The 27,537-nt window shown below is 38.0% G+C and overlaps 1 protein-coding gene across 13 annotated transcripts in view; it reads right to left on the bottom strand.

Annotated features, from left to right (window-relative positions):
* Positions 1-27,537, bottom strand: part of CADPS (calcium dependent secretion activator) — a 483,060-nt gene that overhangs the window by 128,541 nt on the left and 326,982 nt on the right. For 7 of the 13 annotated variants that reach the window (XM_073009976.1, XM_007984850.3, XM_073009977.1 and 4 more), the window contains exons 11-13: positions 25,292-25,504; positions 11,838-11,974; positions 8,268-8,455 (exon numbers count right to left, since the gene is read on the bottom strand). In XM_073009976.1, coding sequence (XP_072866077.1) covers positions 8,268-8,455; positions 11,838-11,974; positions 25,292-25,504 — 538 coding nt within the window. Of the gene's footprint in view, positions 1-6,072; positions 6,232-8,267; positions 8,456-11,837; positions 11,975-25,291; positions 25,505-27,537 lie in introns of all 13 variants that reach the window. The other 6 variants (XM_073009971.1, XM_073009972.1, XM_073009975.1 and 3 more) reach the window with 1 other exon arrangement.

The following is a 27,537-nucleotide window of genomic DNA, read 5'->3' as shown; positions in this document are numbered from 1 at the left end:
AATTTCAAAACCAGGCTTGGAAGGGGCAAAAATATACCAGTGAGGACTGTCTTGACTTATTTACAGTTCTTCTAAATATGTGGTTTTAACCCAACAGTATCAGAAGATGTCATTAACTCTATTAAAGGATGAAAGTAGTTGAGAAGTCTCTCTCTACTGAACAATCACAAAGAATATGGATGCTATGGGCACAAGGACATTAGTCAAAGTGGCTCAGGCTCAGTCCAGGTGTTGAATGAAGCAAGAACACAATAGATGATTAGAGAAATTGTATAAAATGCAGGAAAGCATGCATTTTACCCCCAAGAGGACCAATTTAAAAAATTGGCACTACATAGATTTTTCCCGTTGAGGAATAAGAGACATGTTTCTTTATTTTTAGACAAATATAGACAATTAATCTTTAGATTCCATTCTGAAGACATTATATACACAATTCTGAGTGGTCAGACCAGTAGTATGTGTGACTTTTTGATATCACACCCACTCTAAAAGGGGTGTGACATCTGAAAATATGTTTTTGTACCAGTTAATTCAATGACCATGGGATAAAGACACATTGTTGGAATTTTAAAAGGAAAAAACACATTATTTGATGGTTTGTTATGGGCCAGAAAGATTGTACCAATGGAAGAGGTAATTTAGCATATTTCACAAGATTTCTTGTCTCGATAGGAAAATCTGCTGTTCTCATGGGGAAAGTCAGGAGGAGAGTCACGTGGGTTAAAAGGAGACAAGTTCCAAAGAGAATTTCTCCTTGGACATCTGGGATGCCTACTTATACTTGAAATTTGTTTGAAAATTTTTCCCACTTTCTCTTCCAAGTACTTCCTATTAAGTAAAGCTGGCTCCTTAGAATTTAGAGAGCATGACTCAGCCATGTGCAAGGCCTTGCTCAGAATTGGAAGGCCAGCTAGCGACATGCTCATGTTCACAAGTGCAATAATCCTTGTGGTCAGTGTGCAACATGAGACCAAGAATGTGGGGGTGTCTGTTATACTGCATCCATGCCTGCCTGCTATATAAAGTGCTATATGCAGAGGTCAGTAAAACAGAGCTATCCCCACTACACAGTTTTTGCCCTTTATCTTTGTGGGAAGAAGAGCTGAGAAGCACCAGACATAATGTCGTTGTGTGTGTGTGTGTGTGTGTGTGTGTGTGTGTGGGTGCGCATGGGTATGAGAAAGAGAGAGGAGGGAGTTAGAGTGAAAGAAAAAAATGTGTTACTCGTTTGCTACTAGGAAGGCATTCACCAAAAAGAAATAAAAGGAACCATTATGTGATATGAATTGAAAGGGCCGCCCAACATTGGAGGCAAGGGCACAGTCAATAAGGCAATCATTGTGGTCCAGGGGAGAGAATATAGAGACCTAAACTATGGTAGTGACATTGAAGAGAGGAAGAAATGGATGTACTTGAGAGATACTTAAGGGCATTGTCAGGATATAGAAATTGAATTGTTGTGACATACTAGGGAGAAAGAGAAGTCAAGGATGGCTCTTGAGGTTCTATCTTGGGCAACTGGGAGGATGAAATCACTTACTTAGGAATCCTAGCAGAGTAACAGGAGAAAAGTGAGTTCCATTCGATTGTTTGTTTACTCAAATCTTAACCTACAAGGGATCACGTGGTCTCGGAACATGGGCAGCACCTTGGCTCCAAATACATCTCCCAAAAGAAATCTTTAGAGCACACTTTCAGAGATTTTTAAGATTCATGCCATCTTACATCTGCTTTACTCATTAATCTATGCAGCTTACTTTGGATTGGGGCGGTTGGCATTATAGATTTGTTAATTGCTGATACAATGTACTTTCTACACAGGCCATATGTGAAGAGCAGCACTGGCATTCAAGAAATGTTAAATAATAATGTAAATGAGAAAAATTTCCAATCCCAATAATAAAGGGATCCAAGGAACATTGACGCAACTTGTAATCATCAGAGCTGTTTGATTGCCTTGTCACTGTGGGATAGTGACCAAAGTGATGCTAATCTAAATGTCATCTAGAAAGAATACTAAAAATATTATGGTGAGAATTAAGTACTGCAACCTTAGAAGCTGATTTAAAAATTAGAAGATGTAGCAATTTACATCTGTGGATTTCATGATCGCCAAATGCAACCAGCTGAACATACTCACATTTTCCTTTTTCTTCCGTCTCTCTTTTCAGAAAATGGGTTCAGTTTTAAAGAGTTAGTTCAAACTAATGTTCCCTCAATCAGTGGGTCTTACACTTTGCTACATATTTGAATTACTTGAGATTTTTAACTCACGATGTTTGGGCCACTTTCCAGATTAATTAATGTCTGCAGGTGGAGCCCAGATATTAGCATTTTTAGCCTCTCCAAGTGATTCTAGTGGGCAGCCTAGTTTGACAACCAAAATTCTAAATATGTGTGATCTAAAGACCAAATGCTTTAGAATCATGGCAGAGAGGGGTTATTAAAAGTGCAGATTCCCAGCTCCATTTAAGACTTGCCAAAAGAAATTATTTGAGGATGGGACCTAGTACTCTGCATTTTATCAAATCCCCTCATGATTTATGTGCACACTAAAGTGTGAGAACCACTGTACAAATTGAAAATCAGTGGTGGTACCTGTTATGCTTTTAGACATAGGGTAAGTCTTGTGTAAAAGAAACAACAAATCCATGTAACAGAAAAATTCAGCTCATCACCAGGGAGTTGGGTTTAAAACAGGGTTTCTTGACCTTGGCACTATTAACATTTTTGGCTTTGTTTTCAGGAGTCTCTCCTGCATGTTATAGGATGTTTAATAATATCCCTAGCCTCTACTTACTAGATGAAAATGGTACCACTCCTCCCCAGATGTGGCAATCAAAAATATCTCCAGATATTGCCAAATGTCCTGTGTGTGTGTGTGTGGGGGGGGGGAAGGTGGTTACCCCCAGTAATTCTAAAAAATGCCAAACATGTGGATGGTTCCATATACCCCAGAGTTTGAAATTATGAACAGCAAACATCTTCCTGATTGACCAGATGTGTCTACTCTTGACTGCAGTAACTGTGATTCATAGAACACAGTTTTTCATAGAGATGGTGCACAAGCTTCCAAAACAGATGGGAGAAACTTGGTCACTGCCACCTCAGTGGTCATTAATGATTTCCAGCTGCAGCAGGGCGAGGTTCTGCCTCTGTCTGTGGAAATGCTGAGTTAATAATAAGGAAAAAACATCTTTTTACCTAATCTGAATCTGGTTGTGAGATCTCAGTGAGAATGGGCTCTATTCCATTAAAGGCAGTTAAAGGGCCATTGCAATTCCCTTTTTTTTTTTTTTTTTTTTGAGATGGAGTCTTGCTCAGTCCCTCAGGCTGGAGTGCAGTGGTGTGATCTTGGCTCACTGCAAGCTCTGCCTCCCGGGTTCATGCCATTCTCCTGCCTCTGCCTCCAAAGTAGCTGGGACTACAGGCACCCGCCACCATGTCTGGCTATTTTTTTTTGTATTTTTAGTAGAGATGGGGTTTCACCATGTTAGCCAGGATGGTCTCGATCTCCTGATCTTGTGATCCACCCGCCTTGGTCTCCCAAAGTGCTGGGATTACAGGCATGAGCCACTGAGCCCGGCCATTAATTCCTTTTAAATCTGGAACAAAGAATAGATAACATCTCCACATCCAAATGCTGGTCATGCTGGTGAAAGGTTTGGAATGTGGTTTCCCCAATCACAAAGGCGATTAATTAGTGTTTAAAGGAGACTCTCCCCTTAGGTGGTATAAAACTTCAGATAAACTCTGGTTTTCTCCACAGAGCTAAAATCTCCAGGTAGGCCATGTTAATTCTGGCCATCTTCAGGCTTCTCTTTAATTCAGATGACTGCTGTAGCATCTCACCTGGAAATGTTGAAACAAATATCGAATGGCTGGGTTTGGCATCTCACACCATATACAAGAGCTAATCTTGGACAGGTGGGAAGGTAGAGTGGTTACAAATGCAAGTGCCAAAGTCAGAATCCATGTTTGAATCAGGCTCAGACAGCTATTTGTTATGAGCTTCAGGCAAGTGGCTGAATTTATGTGAGCCTCAAGCCCTCATCTATTGGGTGAGATAATAATGATACTTATCTCATATGAATGTAATAAGGATAAAATGAGATAACATATATCAACAGCACTTCACTTAGTGCCTGGAATATAGCAAGTAATTATTAAATGGTAGTGATTATCCTTATTTTAATTAAACTTTATTTATGATTGTTTAAATTGCACCTTTGAAAACACTTTTATTTATGAAACCTGACGATGGACTACTTCATTTGCTATTGTAATCCATAGAAGATAATTTTAGAGGTTAAAGGGATATTTCAGATACTATGATTCAGTCTGCTCATTTTACAGAAATGAGAAAACTGAGGCACAGAAACAGGATCTGATACTCCCAGATTTATGCAGAATAGGCTCTAACATTCATGTCTTCAGCATATAAGTACAGTCCTGATATAGTGTGAAAGGAAAGAGCTTTGGACTTAGAACATCTAGGTTTGCTACTTAAATTTACAGATGTTTGACTTTATCATCATCTGCAAAATGGATATAAAAATAGCTAATCTGAACATTTTACAGCAAATGTCTGAAAGCACTTTGTAAACTGTAGAATATTACACAACTGCTACTTAATATTATAATATCTTCTTTATTAAAAAAATGCAATGCAAACACAGATTCTGAAACACACACATAAGCCTCAATAGGACCGGTCAAGATCATTTTGGTTATCTTTTCATGGCCTAGGAAACAGATCAGGTTCAAGCAAGTGTGCCTTTTAACAGTGGCCATTTGTTCTCTGCTCCCCTTGGATGTTGAGCCTTCCAAAAGCAGCACCTTGGACAGCAGCCAGGAAGGCTTCCTCTCTGAAGCCTTGTCATTGTGTCAGACCTGACCTTCAGGCACCTACAACATTCTGCAAGCACTTTCTTCCTAATTGCAAGTTACTGTTGCCTTGCGATCTAACTTTTACAGTGAAACACAATCAGAAACTGCATTTCACCTCTATCCTTAAATATTGTGGTGAAGGAGATGGATGGCCCCGTGGAATCAGAGTTTTCTTTGACCTTCCCTATTGGACCCGCATATAGTGACTGACAGCCTGCCACATTCTCTAGAAAGCAAAAGTTTGCATTTTCATTTGGCCTGTCAACAAGTGAACTGTATACATTTCAGGACTTAGAAATATTCAGTGAATAAATTTATAATGATGAAGCATACAGCATACACGCTTGAGAATTTTGGGTAGCTTGGCAATGCCAGGATCAGAGTCATCAGTTCTAAAACTACAACAAAAAACTTTAAATTGTCAGTGTTAATTTTGGGTGAGGGTATAAAAGGTGAAGAAGGACACAGAATAAAATTGGAAATAATTAGCAAACCTAGTTTAAAAGGGAAAAATTTTCACCAATTTGCCAATTTATAAACCCACAAAGAAAGGACGTAGGAAACAGGACAGGATAAACAAAATTTTTGAACTTAAAAGTGCCTTAAAGATGATCTCAGTATTTAAGTGATTCTACTGAGAAGCATTAATTTGGTAATAGAATTTATCTTGTGCCATTATTATAAATCATTATTTGAGATGAATTTCTTTTTATGAGATGAATGTAGAACTAATGGGTATTTGCTGAAAATGATGGCACTACTATAAATGCATAGGCCTATCTTATGCCAATCCATTTTTTTGCTCCTTAAACATAATTTCAAAATGATAAAGCATGGGTTGCTTATTATGAATGACTTGGTAAGGTACCAGGCCCCTAACTGGATGCCACTAAAAAAGCAATCTGACTTACAATTCTGTTTACATATTGCTCAATTAGTCTTTTCAATATAAACATATTTTAAAAGTTGCTGAACACTTGACTCAAATTTAGTCCCAATACATGGTATTTTTGCCCATTGCTAGAATTTTTTTTTAATTGCACCTTTGAAAATGCTTAAAGAAAGAGAGACTTTAGGAATACTCAAAGCTTGCAAACGTGGAAGTGATGGCATGGATGGAGGCTTGGGGAAAGGGTAAAGATATCACAAACACAAGCCAATACACACGTAACTTCTTACCTTTTCGGCTCTTGATTTGCCTGGGTTTTGGAATCTTTTCTTTTTTTGGATTCCTTTTTGGTATCTTTTTTAGCCTCTGGTTCAGGTGGGGAGGGAGTTTTGCTCCCTTCAGGGTCTGCATTTGGTGGCAGCCCACTAAGGTACACATGCATTTGTTGACTTTGGAGAGGGGGTGGTCGCATGAGGCATGCACAGAGTGTGGCCAGCCATAGGAGAATCAAGAGCACGCGCACATGCACAAACAAAAGAAAGAAAAAGAAGGGTGCATGAAAAAGCAGGCGCAAATGCATTCAAACTAAAATAATAAGAAAAAAAGATGCAAACTTGCATAAGGAAAATCAGAACTGAAAAGAAAATAAGATATCCAAAACTGTTTCCATGACAAGATGTATAAACCTAACTGTGAATCAAGTGGCAGTCTTACAATATGAAATCCAGACAATGTGTATCATAATTCATGATGATGTTTACCAGGGAGTTTACAAAAACACTTCATTATTTTATAACACTTTCTTATTCAGTAACATATGTAGAATACAGTGTGACAACCCAGAGAATATAATGCAACTTCTCTCTCTCTCTCTCTTTAAAAAATTCAGTCCAAGAGGCTGTAACAGATAGTCATCAAAGTGTACATATTTATAAAAAGCAGAATTATGCACAGATGCCCCCCAGGTATCAGAGGTTTCATGAGTATCTTTTATGCAAATAAAAGGTTACGTGCTGGGCTAGCAAACCTTATAACAATGGGAGGTGATGATAACCTTGTTGCCTGTTAAATATTCAAACCTACAATGCTATTGTTATCTAGCTCTAAATGTTGAAGTTGCATTTCATAAAAATATACCAGTGCTAGAAGGAGGAAAAGCACAGAAAAAATCCTACAGAGATTTTAGTTGCATAGCTTGGAAAGATGAAGATGACTGACACAGTTCTGATTTAAAATAAATGTAGTCAATTTTGGATTCTCCCACATGTGGATTTCTCCAGAGCAGCGACTTTTGCATCTGAGGCTGGGTTTGTGAAGCCACCTAGTGTTTCCTGGGTGTGGCTTCACTGGCTGTTGGTTGGGGAGCTTTGGGATAATATAGGCTTGTCTTTATACTAATGCAAGGCTACATACATTGAGATAGTAAACTGGCTGTGGCAGTGTGGAAATTTATTCCATGTCTCCAGAGCCAAATGGCAATGTTCTTAAATTATTTGCTGCTTTGCATTATTCAGAACATGGATCTTTTCCTCCAGCAGCTGGGCAAGGTCTAAAGAAAGAGAGTACTTAGTACAGAGTCAGGAGACTTGAGGTTCTGGGCTTGTATATAAAACCTACAAAATGAGGGGGTTGATTAGACTGTGATCTCAAAAGTTCTTCCAGGCTCTATGGCTAAATTAAAAGTGCTGTCATCATCTTTGCCTTCCAGCTTCACCTAGCTTGCTTCAGCTCTGGAAATGTACTTGGCTTCCTCCTTCTGCAGGACATTTGTACATGCTGTTCCTTTTGCCTGGAACCACTCAACTCCTACACATACTTTAGTTCTCAGCTCCAGCATCACTTCCTCAGGGAGGTCCTCCTTGCCATCTTGCCATTCCATCTGAGTCATGTTTCTTTATTAAATTTTGTCATGGAATTTTATTCCCTTTCCTCAGAGTCAGAGCACCAATCTGAATGTAACTCTGCCCTTGTTTGATGTCTGGCTTTTACTCACCACACATACTAAATGTGTATCAGAGTGACTGACACTAAGGACATAATCATTAAGCAATTATGAAATAAATAACAAAAACAAAGGCAAATATTTATTGTTTTTGCCATGTTTCAGGCACTATACTGAGCCCTTTATATGTACTTGCTTTCTTTCAACAACCCCAGGGGTATACAATCATCCCATTTTACAGATGAGAAAACCGTGGCACAAAGGGTTTAATTACCAACCAGGTTATTGCTAGTAAATGGAAGAACTACGATTTGAACCCAGATTGGTCTAACTTCCGAGCTTGCCCTAGAAAGCCCTGCTTGCAATTTATTTTAAGTTTCTTGAAAGCAGAAGAAAGTTAGTGCCCTTTGTGTGTGTGTGTGTACGTGTGCACATACTACTGAACGAATGAGGACAGGCAGATCCTAAAAGCAAGACCAGCCATAAACCATTGCCAGTACTATTTCTTAAGGATCACCTCTAGACACATGAACACACACTTACCTGTTCCCATGGACATGGGATGCACAGAAGGCAAAGCTGTAGTGAAGAAGGGTGGGGTCGATCATGGCGCCATTTTCTGCCCGTTCAAGCAAGTCTCTGAGGTAGCAGAGATGTCGGTGACACCCTCGGACTCCATTTCGGGCGCAATACTCGTCTAGTACAAACACCTGGCCAGGACTGAACCAGCCCTATATAAAGAATAAAGGAGAGACTTTCTTTTAAATACAGGTTGTTTTCTGGAGAGCTGCTAGATTTGGGAGTGGCTAGAGAAGGGGACTGAAAAATAGCCAGAGCTAACACTCCTTGATTGCCTATTATGTGCCAGCCACTATGCACAGCACATTGTGGTTTAGTCCTCATAATGGACCTATGAGGTACATTCTGTTATCCCTGTTGTAAAGATGGAAAGATCGAGTTCAGGAGGGCATAAAATTTCCTAACGAGTGATGGAGCTGGATTAGCAGACAGCTTGGTTCCAGAAACAGAGTCTCACCTACTGCTCAAACACTGAACCATACACGTTAAAGGAGTATTGGGGTGGGGATGTGGCAAAGTCGTGGTTACTGGTAAGAGGAAATCATAACATTAATGTTCTACATTGATATAGAGCTTTACACTTAACAGAGAACTTTCAGTTGAGCCCTATAGCAACTCTGTAAGGTAGACAGAGACGGTTTATTTTACAGACAAGAAAATGAAAACCCTGGTGGTTAAGTGACTCACAAAGATAATACAAAACAGAGGCAGGACTCAAATCCAGCTCTGTCTTATTCCAAGTGTTCTTATTTTCTCTACTCTAGAGCATGAAAAATTTTAGGGTTGGTCTACATACATGCCAGGACTTCATAAATCCTTTCAATTTGGAAGGAGTGTTTTTAAAATTTTTAAATGAAGGTAATAACACAACTCTCCAAAGAGAACAGCATGACTTAGTTTTCAAGTTGTGAATCAGATGTAATTCCACTAAACTGAGAGGAACTTCTTGTGTCTGGTTTACAGTTTTATTTTCTCTTCTGATAATTGTTTATATTCTTATTATTTACTGCTTGCTATGGGACCAGTCCAAACTCTGCTACACAAGAGAATGGGAATTCAGATCTCCAATTTAGAGCAGGTTTGGTGGCATGATGGTATGCAAATTGCTACCCCATTATGCACTTAAGAAAATAGGTGCTCAGAAAGGCCAAGTGAGTTGCCACTCAAGGTCACCCTTGAGCAGAGCCTGAAATAAAATTGTGTTTTCTGGTTTCAGTGTCTGTTCAAAGAAATAAATAAACCAATTTAGGTGGTACTTTGTAAGCTGGAAATTTGGGGCTATTTTAAATATAAACTTAATTTTACTTGGAGGGTCTTCTCTGAGTCATCCATTGAATACTGCTCCATCTTCGGAGAGAAAAGGCAAAAACAGAAAGTGACTAGGGAGCAGGTAGAGGCCACAGAAGTACAGCGAGAGAGGCCTTTGCAACACTCTAATCTTGTATTAGGGATCTGGGAATCTTCAATTGACAACATGCAGCTCAGTGATGCATCCAACGAAAGACGGCATCTTTCCTATTTCAAATTATAAGTTACTGCAGAGGGCGGAGAGTAGTCGAGGCAGTGGGCTGCCCCTATAGGCAACTTCTTTGCCACTCCATCTGCTACCCCAAATGCTAAATCTTAGAAACAACACTGCTGTGAAAGATTAAAATATATTTTCTACGACTCAGATGACACCAAGTCTTTTGTAGATGCCAAAATAGCTGCTTTGAAAAGAGTTGAAGAAATATCAATTAGGAACTCAGTCGAAGACACAGAAAAATTTATGTATCCCTGCTGGTCGGTCTCCAAAACTAACTGAAAAAAAGATTGTAATAATGAGAAAATGGAATATATAGAGGCAGGAGATAAGGTCCTTTTTAATTTCTGTTATTTTCTGAAATTTTGGAATAATGACTAATATATACAGGTATACAAATAGGGAAGGAAGCTATTTTATGCTATTCATAATTAATTTTAGATTCTGGACCATAATTTTAAGCCTATAAGTAACTAATGGAAAGCAAGTTTTAATATTTCATTTCTGGTTTAATTTTTTAAGAAAGCATTTATAAACTCTCCTTCACAGTGAATCTCAAAGAAAATTGTTGTAAAAAATGATAATGTGAAAAAGTCTTGAAAATAATATACCTCAAAAAAATTCCTTAAGGGAATAGTAATTACATATAAAAGGGAATGATTTAAGTTCAGAGGCATATTCTCACAAGTTTCATGAATGCCATTTATAATTATGTGAACAATCACGTAATTGTACAAAACACATTTGAGAAAAATTGCCTTGCAATGCAAGGTAAGCTTTTTACTTTTTTTTTTTTTTTTTTTTTTTTTTTAAGTCAAAATGATGTGTTCCCTTCCAATTTGGCAAAGTTCAGATTCTTTTGATGAAGGAATTCTAAACCTGAGATAATCAATGAATCTTTCATGAGATACAGATTAATAAATTATTCCACATAATTCTGTTTCTGTTTTTAAGACTATTTTATCTACTTTTTTTATATCTTGGCTTTTGGTACAAAAAATAGAGAAATTTAAAAATTAGAAAAGAGAAAGAGATTGTCATTTTACATATTAGTATCAGTAATATGTTAACCTTAGTTATTATGTAGTATAAATATTATATAGACATATATTTCTCAATTTCAGTGTTTAGAATCAGGGATGAGTATTTTCCTCTATATAAAGACATTTCATCATTTTCCCTCATCTTTCTCATCTATAAAGTGGGATTAATAGCATTTACTTTTAAGAAATGAAATAACAATTTATGGCTTGAGAAGGAAGTAAATTGGGTCTTTTTTTAGGCTTTTGAATTTGATAGTTTAAAGCCAAAAATGTATCTTCAGAAATCCAATAAAGATATAATAGCACTCCCTTGAATTTAAATCATTTAAATCATTTAAATCTAGCTTTAAAATAGGATTTCAGGAAATATTGATACTCCTGCTGGATAGATAGCTGAATTTCCAAATAACTAAAGCACCATAAAAAATTCCCTCAAAGGGTGAAAAAATGCTGTGAATATTGTGAAGAAAAAAAAAAAGCCATCCAAACAAACAAACCCAAATCAATTTAGCTTATGAAAAATAAAGTTTATTTACAAATCATTTTAACCTTTAAGAAAATACACAAAGAGAATACATTCATTTAATGAGATAGAATTACCAGATCTGGGATGGGGAGGGAAGGGCATCTTAAACTCTAAGCTACTGAGGCAATTTTTACAAGTTCTCCACAAGCAGGTGCCAAACTCGATTACCCTCTTGGGAATATTTCTCATGTAGCAGCTGAAAAGGGGGAAGCTAAGATAGGGAGGCTGGGGAATTGGATCTGTTTCTACTGATAACTTCCTCCCGCTCAGTCTTGTTTCTTTGGTAAGTAAAACTATCTCAACCCAGGAAATCGGGAACACATTTATAATTGTTAAACGGATTCTGTAATGGAGAAAAGAGCTTCTGACATAAAGGTAGATAAATATTTAAATGAAAAAAAAATGTTATGTTTAAATTGCTGTAGACCAAAGAATATACTTGCCAGGCAAGAATAGGAATCATTAAGTCTGTGATCCAAAGTAAGGCGTTGTACCATCTCAAAGAGGGAAGCGTGGTCAAAGTTACAGGGGTTGGAAGAGATAAATTCATCCATGCCATGTTTTTGAGCTCTATCTGCGTCTGTTCATTTATACATGTAGAGAGAGACACAATTTAGAGAAACACATCACATTTTCTTTGACATTTCAAATACACAGGAATTCACTAGACATTATGAACATTAGCTGTTTCCCCGTTGCCTCCCACCAACATCCCCAAGATATTCTTTTTACCTCCCATTGTCAACTTGCATCACTTACTGGTGAGTTTATTGCATTTAGGCAAAAATATATTGGCATCAACATGTTTATCAAATGATCACATTTCCAGTGCATTTATGTTGTTCTTTAAAAACTAAGCACAAGACGGTAACTTCGCCTGCATTTCACCAAACACTGAAAGCAGATCGGATCTTTGCTTAAGATAGCCTATTTAGCTTTGTTGGTTTTCAATAGATTCTGCCATTCCAGTGGTTATGTCTACAGCAATTTCTCTGCAATTATTGGGATTATCTGAAAAAAGGGTTATGCTGATTTTCAGCAAAGTGACAATATTTATATCCTCTTCTTCCAAATCCGCGTTGCCAATTTGGTTTCATAAAAGGTTTGAGTCCCCACCCTCCAAAATTAAAAATAAAAAAAAAGATTTTCATTGAAACCTGGAGATTAAGTTAAATGGGAATTTAGTTTATGATAATCAAGGACATTCCCTTATAGTGTGCTTACTCAGTTAGCAAAGCTTAGGAAAGAGACAAACAAATTTACTCAGCAAGGGCTATGATCTGCCATTTATTGTGAATTAATAGTCTCAATGTATTCACACTTTTCCTTACGGGGTGAAGGCTGTAGGCAAAACCTCCTAAGGGCTAACTAATTAATCTCAACACGTGTAACTAAAATACACTATACTCAACTGGCAAAATAACTCAGAGAATTCAACTCGTGTGTGACCAGGCAAATCCTAAAGAGGTAGAAATGAAGGTGCTCTCCATTAAAGAAATTGGCTTACTCCACCTCATCTTTACTGACTCTTCTGATATGCAGACTATGGAGAAAAAGAATCTTGTATGAAATCGAGCGAAAGATTTTATTCATCCTTTTGCAGGAAACATTCTACTGGAATACGGGGACCTGCCAGGAACTAGTGATGCTGTCAGGACACAGGAAAAACCGATTTCTGACTTGGGACTAGTTTGGATAATATTTTCATATGTGGCCTCGGTCCCAAGCAGCTTATTTTTTTTTTTTTCCTCTCCCATGCTTGGGGTATGGCTGTAAGCTTGGGTTATGGTTAGCAGTGTGACTTTCAGATGATGATTTCTCCTATTATTACTGGTATTGTATTAATAAATCACTCAAACCTAAATGCATGGTATTGTCAGATTTATATCTCCTTATTGTTTGAATTTTTTAAAAAAAATGTTGCCATTTTTCATAGAAGCAGCAAGTGGTCCGTGTTTGAACGAGCTGTGTCGTTTATGCCCAAGACTCACAGAAGCAACGGTTTCCAGAAGGCAAGTTGAAGAATGTGTATTTTAACAGCCAAATCGCTCCATTAGAATAATAAAACACAGCTTTTGGAAAGGATATCAAATGCGCAGGAATTATATTAGAGAATCTGAGAGAATCCTCCTTGCTGCATTAACTGCCTTAGATTTATCCTCAGGAAAGTGCTTTCAACTTGAGGTTGGCTGCTTCATCTAGGAGGCTTCTTTCAGTTCGGTTGTTTGGTCTCCAAACTACATTTCTTCTTTGACTTAGGATGACCAGGAAGTTGTTGCTCCCGGGAAAGCTAGCTGCTTCTAGGGCGTGTGTGTGACTCCTCTGGCCCAAGGCAAGTGTCTTAAACTTGCTCCAACTGTAGTCTCCCCTGGCATAATGACACTCCTGCAATCCAGGTGACATTTCCCTATCCCCTTTGATAGACTCTGTCCTCTCACCTCCAACCTATCAGTCCCAAATCAATTTAACTCAGGAAAAACTAAGCGTGGGGTATGCACGAATTGCTCATGCTGTTTCATCCTCATAAAAAGCCTCATCCATTCCTCGCCTCCCAATTTTAACAGATAGATCAGGCATTTTGGCTAGCAGCAGCTTCTTGCTCTCTGATTTCTCAGAAAAGGCTGCAAGCTGACAAACCGGCCGGGGCCTTACTCTGCCAGTTTGGCTTGGCTATTTTATTGCCTTCAATTATGATGGTACAACTGGTCATTTAGCTTAGAGAGAAGGGGGCTCTTTTGTAGCTGTTAAAAAAATATGGCACATGTTTCAAGTCTCTTACTCTTTGTTTGTTTGTTGAAACTCTTGAAAACTTTGCTGATGACCTATTTCGCTTTGCTGGCCACTCAGGAAATGGATCTGAAAAGGCGACTTGGCTCCTCTATGGAGACCTGGATTCAGACCCACTCCCCACCCCCCAGTCCATCACAATGGCTCAATGAATGCGGCTTTGTGGTGCTAATTCTAGGCTAAGAGTAAGTCTAACTAACAATTTCGTTTTTTACTAACATTTTAAAGCAAGCTTACAGAAAAGCCTAAAATCAGTCTGCTTTCGTTTTCAAAAAAGTAACCATGTCAAAACAAAACTTCCTTTTCCCTTCTTCCTTTCTCTCCTCTTTCTCCCCATCCACTTGTAGCATGAGCATAGGACTGGATTTAGGAGGTCTGGATTTTAATTTGAGCTCTGTTTTTAAATAACTGTAGGATGCTGGCTGAATTGTTTATCTCTCTGAGCATCAGTTTCCTTGTGTGTAAAAGGAGCAGAATTTTCAGTTCCCTTCCTGCCGTCATAGGCTGTAACTTAATGATCTTTAGATCCCTTGCGCACTATGTGTGGAATGGAGCTTAATGCAGTGGGAATTTCCAGCAAGTAAAGCGAGCAGCCTCTGGATTTTACTTTCCCCAAATTATCGTTTACTCAAAATTGGGCTCATTATTCTAATGGTTCCAACAACTCAAGAGCACTTACAAGGGTGGCTGGCTCCCACAAAATCTTTGAGTTTCATTGAGTTTATTATATTTACTGAGCTTATTATGTTATTAAAAAAAAGGAGGAGGAGTAAGCCGGGAGTGCTGTTTCAAGGTGCTAATGAAAATAATCTGATGTTTAAGCTCATCCAAGCATCGGTTTTCATATTTTTTGTTTTTGCCACATTCCCAGCCCTAGAACAGTACCTGGCACATAGTAGGCACTAAGTACAAATTTGTTAAAATCAGAATTTATCTTATCAGAATAAATACAGAAATTCACTCTATTAACAAATATTTTTCTTTTTTGATTTTATGGAATATTTATATACTACATTGATTGGAAACAGCTTATTTAGTGGGAGCTAGCATAGCAAGTGGTTAAGTGGCTGGCCATAGGCAGGTCACAAAGATTAGATTTGAGACTAGCTCTGCCACCACTAGATATGTGATATGAGGCAGGTTGCTTAATGCCTCCGGGTCTCCTTGGCCTCATTTGTAAATTGAAGGTAAAATTCAAGTCTACCCCCAGAGGACTGTTGAGAGGATCTGAAGAGAAGCACCTGGAAAGTACCTAGGGCCCTGGCATATATTAAGGGCTCGATAAACATTAGCGAGGAGTAAACAAGCAGGATCTTTAGTGTTTGAAAAGCCAGTTTGTTTCAAGTTGTTAGTGAGCCAAGGATGTCTCTGCATTTATAGCTAACGTTCTATTCCTTCTTTGCTTCTTAAACCTTATCATTTCTAGGAAGCTGGGAGTCCTTCCCTATCTCTCTGCTTTAATTCATTTCTGCCCCTGTATAACCAATTTCTACATACTGTCTCCGTGTTTTCACTGGGTTATTTTCCAATTTCTCTGTGGTCAAGACACATACATAAAATTGAATCCCTTGGTAGATAACATGTTCCATGAGGGCAAGTTTCTAATCTGTTATTTCCCCTGCCAGGTCTTAGAGGAGCCAGGTCCTCAGGAGGGGTTATTAACTGACTTACTCTGACACCTTCATCCCAGGAAACTTCTCATTGACTTTATTAAGGAGTCACACACATGGGGATTCAGATGGTATCTTGCAAATCCAAAAGTAGGAACATGTGCTCTTAGGGGAAAAAAATCTTATAGAAGGAAACAGAATTCTAGGTGCAGGTGTCTTTGGATACCATTCAGATTGTCTGCCTGTGTCTCCATACATGTCTAGGACCATATGCATTACATATGTTGTCTATTTTAAAATAAAACACTGCAGTGGTCCAGCTGTTCCAAATTCTGTTTCAAAGAACTTGTGGGCGCTTCCCAAGCAACACCATACAGTCATTCTTGCACTGTCCCGGTCTGTTCTTCCACAGTGTCAAACATAAAAAAAAATGTTCTTGCAACTCCATTTTTCCCTGTACAAACAGTTGGAATTGGTTGATTAAAGCAAAAGAAAACTCCAATGTTGACATTAGCAGAGGGAAAACAGCCCAGAGCAAGAAGTATGAAAGAGTCAATTCCCGAATTCAGGACATTCTGGGATCACTTCCTTTGCCAATATTTGGCATGTGTCAAGAGAATAAAAATGAATGTGAATATCAGGTTAAGCAAAAAGGAATTAGGAGGGTAAAGTGGCTGCTTAAAACCCCAGTGATGTTTGGATGATCTCTTGCTTTGGGAGATGCATCTAATGCTCTTTTTCGTTAGCTGTATTTTTCTAGAAATCAAAGATTGACATTTTAAGAACCAATTTCAATCATCTTTACCTTTGTCAGACCTAGCCTTAGGAAGTAGTTCCTACATCCTGCTTGGTCTTCAAGGGCTCCAGATGTACTGATGTACTGAGAGTGAGCTATGTGATTTTATAGGCTCTGCAGCTAGGGCATAATTCAACACACCTTGCAAACATTGCTACCTGTTTCACTTCGGGGGTTTACTTGCATAAGGATTTTTTAGTCCTTTATGACATGGGCATAGGAGACTGACTTCAAACTAAGCTTGGTTGGATAACGCTGATATTGGTACCTACATTAAGAAACTTCAAGAACTGTCAATGATATCCATGACACAGATGCAGGTGATGAACATACAGACTTATGGAGAGCAGATGCACTTTCAAGCGGAAACTAGTCTAAACCTTGCCCCAAGTTTGCTTGGAAACAATTTTGACTTGACATTTAAGGAATGTTGGGAAAACACTAGTTCCTAAAGTGATACTATTATGTGGGTTTTATACTCTCATGTCATTTAATCTACTTTATTAAAATTCAAGTGATATGGTCCCTAATTGACTACTCTGTCATTTATGTTGTTCTTTGATCATGATATTTGGGTTCATTTCATATTTGATAGGCTTTTCCTTTTTTCCTCCCTCACAAGTGAAAAACCATATACTGTTTTTCATGATCTATTATCTCAATATCAAGCATACTTGATGTGATCTTGCTTCTAACATATATATTTTTAGATAGACTTGCAATAATGTCTAGCAAATAAATGTAATTTTCCTGGAAGAATATAGTTTTCAAATTTTCATTTTATTGAAATTTTCCTATTATTCCAACAGGTTAGGGATTGAAGGTAAAAGGTCAAATCTACCTTTTTATTTTGTAATATTACATTTTGGAAATTTTTCTGGGCTAGTGAAAAATTCACTGTTGAAAATAATTATGATTATATTATTAACAAATTGTCTGAAAGAGGCTCTTCTCTCTCATGAATCCCTTTTGCAATAAGCTAGAGGTAGCTCTTTTAACATTGAAATTTAGAGCACAGTTATGGCTGTTGCTACTCCTGATGGATGCTAGAGGCAAGAGAATAGCTAATGCAACTCTAAAGTCATCTGTGAACCCAAACTGCAAATTAAAAGGTGACTTTGTATCTCTCTTATATGGAAAATGTGTGCTTGTCATATCTGCTTGACAGTACAAGAGGGAATGTATGGTTTGGACAATAACGAACAATGACAGTAGTCAGCCTCATCAGAAGACATGAAATAAAGAAATGACAATGATTGATGGCAGCTGGTTGTTTATGGATTTTTCTAGAAGAGCTTTTCTTGGAATACTCAAGTAACCAGGGGATGTTGTGCCCTGCCTGAGCTCTGCACAGCAAGCAAAAGACTGGCCTCACGTGCCTGCTGCCCAGAGGCACAAATGGACCACTTAATTGAGAAACAACTTAATTGCTTCGTGGTCCCTTCAGCTAAACTGGGGTAATATGAATGGCCAAGAGAGGATGGTTTCTTTGGAAGCTCTCAAGGCTCACATTGCATCATGCAGAAATCTTGAATTTAAAACTACTATGGCAATACCCCCAAAAGGATAAGTGTGTGATGTTTATTTCAATGTTAATTTCTATAATTGTCAGACAATTGCTTTGAGTAAAAATCATAATAGAGATTTTGTCAATGATCTCAAGCAAAATAAATAAATGATTTTAGTTTTTCCCTGCTGTTGTTATATTAACTTACAGAGTACTCGATGTTTTTACATTCACTTTAACAGGAGCAAAAATAAATTGTCTATACCTGATTAATAATCTTACTAGAAATCACTGTATGGCATGAAAATACTCAATTAATTAACTAGTGAATAATATGTTAAATATGTCTGAAGTAGTTAACAGTGAGGTAAACCTTCATTTAATATGGTCTGTTTAGATCAAATCATGGTATTTGGAAAATTTTAGACCTGATTGTGGGAATCTATTCTTTTAAAAAGTGATTTACTCTTACAGTGAGAAGGGACATGATTTACAGTATGGTTTTGGGTCATCCAAATTACATTAATATTGAATTAATTATTTGATATTGCATTACTGCAACGTAGCAACTGCAAGTTGACAATATAAGAAGAGATAGCAAAATTTTATGAGATAAAACTATAGAAAGGAATTAAGGCAAACAACTGTTTAAAAATCTACTAGGATAGCAATGCGTTGTTGTGCAAAATACATGTAAATTTGTTTAGAACAGAATCCATTCAGTCATCTATTCATCCATCCTTTCTTTCATTCTTTAAAAAAACTATAGCAAAATCCTAAATTCCCGCTAAGTTTACATTCTATGAGAAACCTTTCAAAATGCCTCATCAGACATTCAAGGAAAGTAAAGTTAAATTAAGTATCTGCTTGAAGTGGTGAAAAAAGTCTGTCTGCTAGCCAGGGGTACATTTATGCAAAATAAAAGAAAAAAGAAAGGGAGGAAAAAGCAAATTAAAGAAGGAAACAAAAAGAATTTGAAGAAAAGACTATTATTAAATGGTCAGGAGAAATGATATGACCTAGTTCTTCTAAATTGGCATTCAGAATACTCGAATACATAGTTGCCTGCTCTCTTGACCAATTTTTCTAACTCCCTCTCATGCCAAGTCTTTCCTCAACACATTTTTGGTTGATAGCTTTTTCCTACATAAATTAAGGAAGTGTGTATTCTTTTTTATTAATAACTCAAATAGTGAAGAGAAAGATTTTTCTAAAGTTTTAAAGTTTCCTTTTTCTCTTACATGGGCATTTTTAGAAAAATTAATACAAATACAAATGATGTCAGAAAAGTTATTGTTGTCATTGTTCTTAGGGGAGTAGCAGAATGACATTTGAGACCAGAGGTTCAAACCCTCCTTGGCATTGTAAGACTGTGAATCCAAAGCATTTGTAAATGAGCGACATGGATTCAGTCATGTCCTTAATTTCCTGTTTTTGTGTGTGGTAGTTCCATGTATTGTAGCTCTCCTTTCCAAATTAATACTCTATTGGATCTTACATTAGAGCACACCCTTAAGCCAGGTAGAATGAATTCTTTAGTGTTCAAACAATGCATTTGCTTTCTTAATTGTATTTTGCAATTTCTTCCAGTCTTGCTCAGTTAACATCTCTGGGTTTCCTACCCCACTTATTTTTTAAAGTATCCATGGTTACCACACCATTGGTACTCTGACCATTCGAATCTTTGGAATGGGAAAGGAAAAACAACAACAACAACAACAACAGCACATTATCAGAGTGCAAAATGATCTGTTTTCAGGCATTAAGCAGTCAGGTAGCTGTGAATTCCATGAAACAAAAGTATTATTTGCCATTTTGTTGTGATGTTAATTAATATTCTTGGAATGAACAAAAAATTAGATGTTAATGGTTGGCTTTACTCAGAGGATCATTTGATGCCAATATGAAAGCCAAGGAGAGGAGGCAATTATGCACACATCACATGCATCCTAGTTTCAGTATGGAAGCTTACATTTCAAACCTAAGGTCAGGAAAATAACATGAAAAGTTGTACTACAAAGTCTAGACATGAGGAAGATTTAAGGGGGAGGGAAGCACATTGCAGGTGTCAGATAATCTAGTCTGATTATCTGAGCTGTGCTAGCTATAGGGGAGCACTTACCCTTCAGTCCAGCTAGAAGTTAGCAGGGTAAGAAGGAACAAACCAGAATAACATAAAGACTAGCAACAAGGCTCAGGAAAGCAGACAGGAGTTCTAACCTAGCAGCCTAAGTTCTTGGGTTCGAGCAAAGATTGAACAAGAAAACTTAAACAAAACAAAACAAAAAACAAAATCAACCTCCCCCAAACCAACAGTAACCCAAATCCCCCTAACTGTTGAAGACGTTCAGGTGGTAGCAAAAAATAGAACAATTCTCAAAAATACCCAACTTTGGGGTTCTATGATGGGATTAACAGTTATTAGTTGAGAAACAGACATTAAAATGACTCATTGCAAGTGATATATTAAATAACCATTGACCAAATGTCAAAGCTTAAAATACCCTCTTCCCTCCAACCCACCCTAATCCAAATGAGAATTGAGGCACTAATTTTTACTGTTCCACTAACACATAATGGACAGGGGATAAAGTATCTCAACGAGAGGCCACTCGGCATAGTAAATCGTGGAACACTCAACTACAGATTTGGACATTGTTTCCAACGTAAGAAGCATTGGCCTTAAAAATTAGAGAATTGCAAGTATTTGTTTAAAAGCATTGTATAGCTAGGTACTGACTTAATTTTGTTAAATTTTAACAAAAAAGAAAAAAATAAATCAACAATGACACACACAAAAAAACTACAAAAGAACAAAAAAGTGTTAAAGGTTGGTGAAACCCTCCCAAAAATCTCTGTAGAGTCACACACAAACTAATGAATAGCAGGATCTATTTTTTCAGTTTTTACAATTCCACATAAATACCCCACTCCACTCTTCTCGATGTGTCTTTTCATTTTAAAATTGAGCTTTTGAAATTGCAAAAAATAAAAACTGTTAAACTTAATTTAGAAAGACCCAAATAAACTCACAATTACTCCCAAGTTTTCCAAACTATAAAAATGGTCCATTCTTAAGTTTCCCTTAAACAGACAGCGACATGACAAGACTGGAGTGTTTATTTTTCTCTACCCCAAAAATATTTCTATATTGCTTCCCTTCTCTATGTAGTTTTTCATTTCTATGTAGCTTCCTTTTGTCTTGTAAATACTAATAAAGTGATTATAGAGTTAAGTCACTGAAAGACTGTTGTTCTTACAAATTATTCACTAGCAAGAATGGCAAGTACTTTGAACAAATATTCAAAAATAAGATTTAATGAGATGTGTGCAGAGTTCAGTACTTAACAATGACCCTTACCTTTTGGCAGTCAAGGAAACCTTTTTAAAATGCAATACTTGATTTTTCTTTTTTACATTTTTGTTAGCTAGAGAATCTGTGATCGACTTCATTTTTGTGATGTGACTCGATTAAAATAAATCAATGTATAGATTGGCAACCAAATGTAAGTGAAGAATGAAAATTTGCTCTTCACAACTATGTTATGACTGTTTTTCATCTTTCTTGCTTGGTAGTACCTGGTGACCAATCCGTCCTGCTTTGCTCAGGATTGAGGGGTTTGCTGGGACACAGGATTTTCAGTGCTAAAAGGAGAGACGTCCTGAGCAAACTAGGATGAGTTGGTTACCGTAAGTATGAATCAACACCGTGGGTTTGACTGAGTTACCCATGCGTAAGGCTTGATATATTTAGTAGTGACGGTTCGAATTTTACAAATTACAGAAACTGTGAAGTAATTATGACCTTCTATGGCAGACTCCACTAATAATTATGATATACAGCCAGCTCTCCAGTATCCATGGGTTCTGCATCCATGGATTCAACCAGTGGTGGATTGAAAATATTCAGAAAAAAATTACATCCGTACTGAACATGTACAGACTTTTTTTTGGTCATTATTCCCTGAACAACACAGTGTAATAACTACTTATAGAGCATTTGCATTGTATCCAGTATTATAAGTAATCTAGAGATGTTTCAAATTATATGGGAGGATGTTTATAAGTTATATGAAAATACCATGCCATTTTTAAAAACGGACTTGAAAATTCATGGATTTTGGTTTCTACAGGGGATCCTGGAACCAATTTCCCATGGATACTGAGGGAAGACTGTATTCCCTCATATTTAGCCACTTTTTTCCCTTTTGGTTGCTGTGCATAACTACCCAATGATACCATGGAATGTAAAATTCCTGGTTCCTTTCTTGATCTTTTTGCAGATGCTCAGGCATAAAGTTTGGGTTGATTAAATCCTAACTGGATGTCTCTGCTGGCTTGTAAATTATAGGAACAGAAGCCACACTGGCTGGTACTCTGGCTGCAGTTTTTATTAAGTGCTTAAACTAGCAATAGATAGAATTTGGAGCAGTATTGAGGCTCTGTTGCAGGGATAATAAAGTAACCATGGGATGACTGGGATCCACACTATTGGACTGAAGTTCTGGGTGAGGGTTGCCATTTATTACATGGCCACTGTGTAGAGTTGTGCAGATTGGGTACTGCAGAACTCAATGGGTGCATTCACATTTTTGTGTATGTGCAAGGTGTTTCCTGTATTACACAGTCTCCATAGCTGACTGTAATGGCTTGTTCTTTTAGAACCTGGTAGATGTAGCAGAGCCTCATGCTCTCTGGAGAACTCCCATTCCTAGGCAGTAATAAAGGAGACAGTACAGAAGAAGGTAGATCTAACACCAGGTACTGATAAATCCCAGAGGCATGCATGATCTGGCTTTCTCACTGATCTCTCAGCCTACTTTACATATTCCCTAGGGATATCATTTACCCCCTGAAATTCTAACTCTTAGGAGTTTGCTTCGGATGCTCCATTTAATAAAAGTTCCTTATTTCAACTAGAGTAGTGATACACATCAAGCTGTGTGTATTCAATTGAATCTTTCTGCTGATGTCTAACAACTGGCATTCTAATTTCACAACTAAATGAATCCTATCCACAGAGAGAAATCTACATCAAGAGCCCCCATGCATTTCCATGAAGAGACATCTCTTCTTCAGCACCTTCCATCACAGGTTTTCTTTTTTAATCAGTGTCTTGTCTCTAATTTTATTCCTGAATGTCCTTCGTCTTATACTGGTGAGGAAAAAGTGGGGTCAATAGCAAACTATGTAGCAGTTTCTTAATCTGGGCAGATGATAGAACAGAGACACTGAATGTAGGGTGAAATGACTTTAGAAGAAATGAAGATTATTTGGAAATAAGACCAGTATTTTCCAAATATCACCTGAGATACATGCTTTATGAGGTTGATTTGAATGGTGATTATAGTTAGAATTTTTTTCTGATACACAGGTAATTCCTTTTCAAGAGGTTATGATAGGATGTGCTGTTTCCAAATGTATTACAAAGGAGCATGTTGGGCAAGGTGAAAGGAGGGATTTTTTGTCTTACTTTTTTTTTTTTTAAAAAACACAACAATTAAACAAATACTGGGTATGATTTATCTCAACTAATAACTATTACTCTCTTTACTGCTGTCAAGTAAACCTAAATGCAGGAAGATGTTAGAGAATACAAGAGTGGAGAACTTGGTGGTAGGTGTGGGCAGAAGGCTACTCCTTTTCCCTGAAGTCTTACCCCAATCTTTCTTATTCTTTCATGATTTTCTGTGTGGAAACTCACAGCAATTATATGATTATTTACACTGTTCCACAAGGGCATGCATCACCATCAGTACTGGACAGGAATTCTTGGGAGCATCCGATAAATAGAATTTGCGATCCAAAAGAAGTTGTATTTCCTGATCAACAAGGGTGTTGCAAGATGTAAGAATATAGTCTTGTTGGACAGAAATGGACATGGCAGTAGAATTCACCGAAATGCAAGTTTACCTCTATTTAGTAGTTATAGTTGCAAAATTATTCCACCCACTTTCATATTCTGTTTAAGAGCAACAGAGGAGAGATCGTGCAAGCACTGTGTTAGAGGTTAAGTCTCTGCATTTGCATTTGCTTTTCCTTCAGCTGCAATTCTCTTTCCTCAAATATTTGTGGGGCTGACTACCTATCATTTGAACTGAAACTCAGGGAAAACTTCTTTGATTGTCTAATGTCTCTCCTTCTCACTCAGTCACCACTAAATGACATTCTTCATGGTATTTACCAGTGTCTGAAGCTCTCTTATTTATCTGTTCACTTGTTTACTATCTAGGCTTCCCCATGGGGATGCAGGTATTATAAGAGCTGGTACCTTGTCTGTCCTTCTCATTAACATGTCTGATTTCTAGACAGTTGCTCAATGACCTAGAATGAATGAGTGCGTTCCACACTAAAGTAATAAATCATCATGATTATTGCTAAAAATGACTTGTACCCATGTTATCTCTAATTGACTTGATATCCAGGGTAAAGCAAAAGACTCTATTTAGAATGAATGTTTGGAACAAAAATGAATTACTTTATTTCTCCATTTTCTTTGTTTTAATAAATATTTCCAAACATGTACTGGCTTTCACCTCACCCTGTGTATCAGAAGTATTGACAGATAAAAGCCATTTTAGGTAGCAAGAAGACATGGAAAAGGGACAAGAAATTAAATGTACGCAGAGGTAAGAGGAGAAAAAACTTGAATATGAACTGGGGGTGTTTAAGGAGACAGTCTCATTTTTGGGTCTCTGGTATTTTAGCTCGGAATGGGATTTTAGGTACCATGTTTTGTGGTTTTTTTTTTTTTTTTTTTTTCCACTGCATGTGATAATGTCATCATTTATTTTTAAATGGTTCTAAATTGCAGATTTAAGTTGATTTCAAATCAATCCTATTTTTAAATTACTTTTAATAGGAAGAAATGAAGCAAGGACATACATAATCTACTATATTTGAAGGACTCAAACAAATACATGTTTGGCTGTGAATTCTGTACTCTCACCAAAACAGAGATAAAAATCCACCTAAAATACACTTTCCTTCATTTAGTCCTTGTGGGAGAAGGTCAAGTATTGCACTTTAAAATTACTTTCATCTAACATTTGTCCCAACTTTCCCCCTGAATTCACTATATGTTTTCAGGAAACACGATTTTATAAATTTTAAATACAAAAGCAACTAGGTTTTCTAATTCAACTTTGGAAGGTTTACTTTACTGAGCTATTTTTGTAAAATGGCATATTTACTTACAAAATTGAGAGATAGGGGCATCCAGCTGAGGCACATTTCCTCCCTTGGCGTTGAGTTTCTGGACTTGGGTCGGGGGCACAGGCTTGTGTGACTGCCCCGTGGCCCGGTACATGGCCTGGACCCACAGGATGCGGTCTTGTTCATCGTCACTGGCAAATATCACGGTGTCTCCCTCTTTGACGGCATTGAAGAAGGCTCGGCCACCCTCCAAACCTGGAAGAAAAGGGAGTAACAACTTCTACTAAGCTGAGCTGTGATGTTCTCAACTGGACTCAGTCCTTGAAAGAGTAGTTTCTGCTGCTTTTCCTTGGGACAGAAGAACGGGGGTAGCAATTAACCTAGGATGGGAAATCTGAGACTCACTTGGTCACAGAGTGGGATTGTGATGTTGAAGAAGTATTTCTGAGCCTGGATCTTACCTTTTTGTGTCCTGATGGGGATAGAACTGTCAAGCAGGCTGCCTGCTTGGGGGACAGACATCCGCTTATAAACATACTATTTTCTCCCTCATCTTTAAAGACAAACAGAACAACAAAAAAAACATCTCTTTACCCCATCTCTCCCTTCAGCTACTGTCCTATTGCTCTTCTCTTTACAATGAAGGGAAATCTCTACCAAGGCTTTTCCAATTTTAGTACCCATATGAATCCCCTGGGCATCTTGTTAAAATGCTGCTTCTGATTCAGTAGGTCTGGAACTGAGCTTGAGGTGCAGCATTTCTAAGAAGCTCCCAGATGATGCAGATGGTGCTGGTGTGAGGACCCCATGTTGAGTAGCAAGGGTCTCTCCCCTCCTTTTCTGCCTTACAACGCCTCCAATCAGGCTGCTGCCCCACTGAAACTTGTCCAGGTTTCAGTGGACACATTGTTGAATGACCAGTGACCTCCACATTGCTGAATCCAATGACTGATTCAAAGTCCTCATTTTATTGTGCCCACCCACCTATCAGCAGCATTTGCACTCCCCTCTCTTCAAGATGCTTTCTTTACTTAGCTTTCAGGAACCCTTACTTTCCTTCTACCTTCCTGGCCGCTGTTCCTCAGTCTTGTCTGGTGGCTCCTCCTCTTCCTGATTTTTAAATGCTGGCATGCCCCGGCCTTCTGTCCTTGCCCTTCTTCTCTTCTTTAGCTACACCCTCTCTCATGGTGATGCCATCCAGCCTTTAAGTACCATGAGTACGCTGATGGCCGTCACATTTCTCCCTCCAACCTGAACCTCTCCCTCGGACTCCAGGCTTGAATATCTTTCTTGACTTCTCCCCATGGACATCTGATAGACATCCCAAGCTTGTGAAACCCAACACTGAACTCCTGGTCTTTCTCCCTGACCTCCTCAGCAAAGCTGAGCCCATCTCTTTTGCTGCTCAAGCCCCCAATCTTGGGGTCAATTTTGACTCTTTACTTTCTTTCACTACCCACTTCCAATGAATCATGAAATTCTGATGGTTCTACCGTTAGGACATTACCAGAATTTGACCACTTCTTCCATCTCCAGTTGCGGCCATCAAAAATGTACCCATGATCATCCCTGGATTATTTTAATAGCCTCCTATCTGACCTGTCTGCCTCTGTCCTCACAAGGCAGCCAGAGTCCTGGATTTAGCACTAGAGTCAGGTCATGTCACTCTTCTGCTCAAAACCTGCCAGCAGTTCTGTGTTCCACTCAGAGGAAAAGCGTTGGTTCTGACAAGGCTTGAAAGGCCTCCATGAACTGGTCCTCTGCCACCTCTAACCTCCTCTCTTAATACTCTCTCTCTTCCTCTATGCACACATGTACTCACTTCATTGTAGCCACACTGGCCTCTTGCTGTTCCTTGAACACCCAGGCATGTGCTCACCTCAGGACTTTTGCAATTGCTTTTCTCTGTGCCTGGAGCACCCTTCTTTCAGGTATCTGCATGATTCACACCTTATCTCCTTTGTGTCTTTTCCTAAACATCACATTCCTGTTGAGACCTTCCTTGACCTCCACTTCTTGTGACCTATCTCTTATCTTGCTTAATTTTTCTTTATTGCTCTTATTACTTTTTAGCAAACTACATAATTTACTTTGCTTCATAAGTGCAGGTAGTTTTTGTCTGTTTTGCTTACTGCTGTATCCCTGGTGCCTAGAATAGTGCATGGCACATAGTGGGTATACAAATAATTGTTTAATAAATGAATATGCTCTAGATCCATCTGTTTCCATGGGCAGTTCTTGAGGTTAAAATTTAGAGAGAAGTAGGTGGAAACTTCTCTTTGGGTTCG

The sequence above is a fragment of the Chlorocebus sabaeus genome, chromosome 22, assembly GCF_047675955.1.
Source record: "Chlorocebus sabaeus isolate Y175 chromosome 22, mChlSab1.0.hap1, whole genome shotgun sequence".
NCBI lineage: Eukaryota > Metazoa > Chordata > Mammalia > Primates > Cercopithecidae > Chlorocebus > Chlorocebus sabaeus.
Note: the sequence above shows the minus strand (reverse complement) of the source record. Positions and strands in the feature narration are given on the sequence as shown.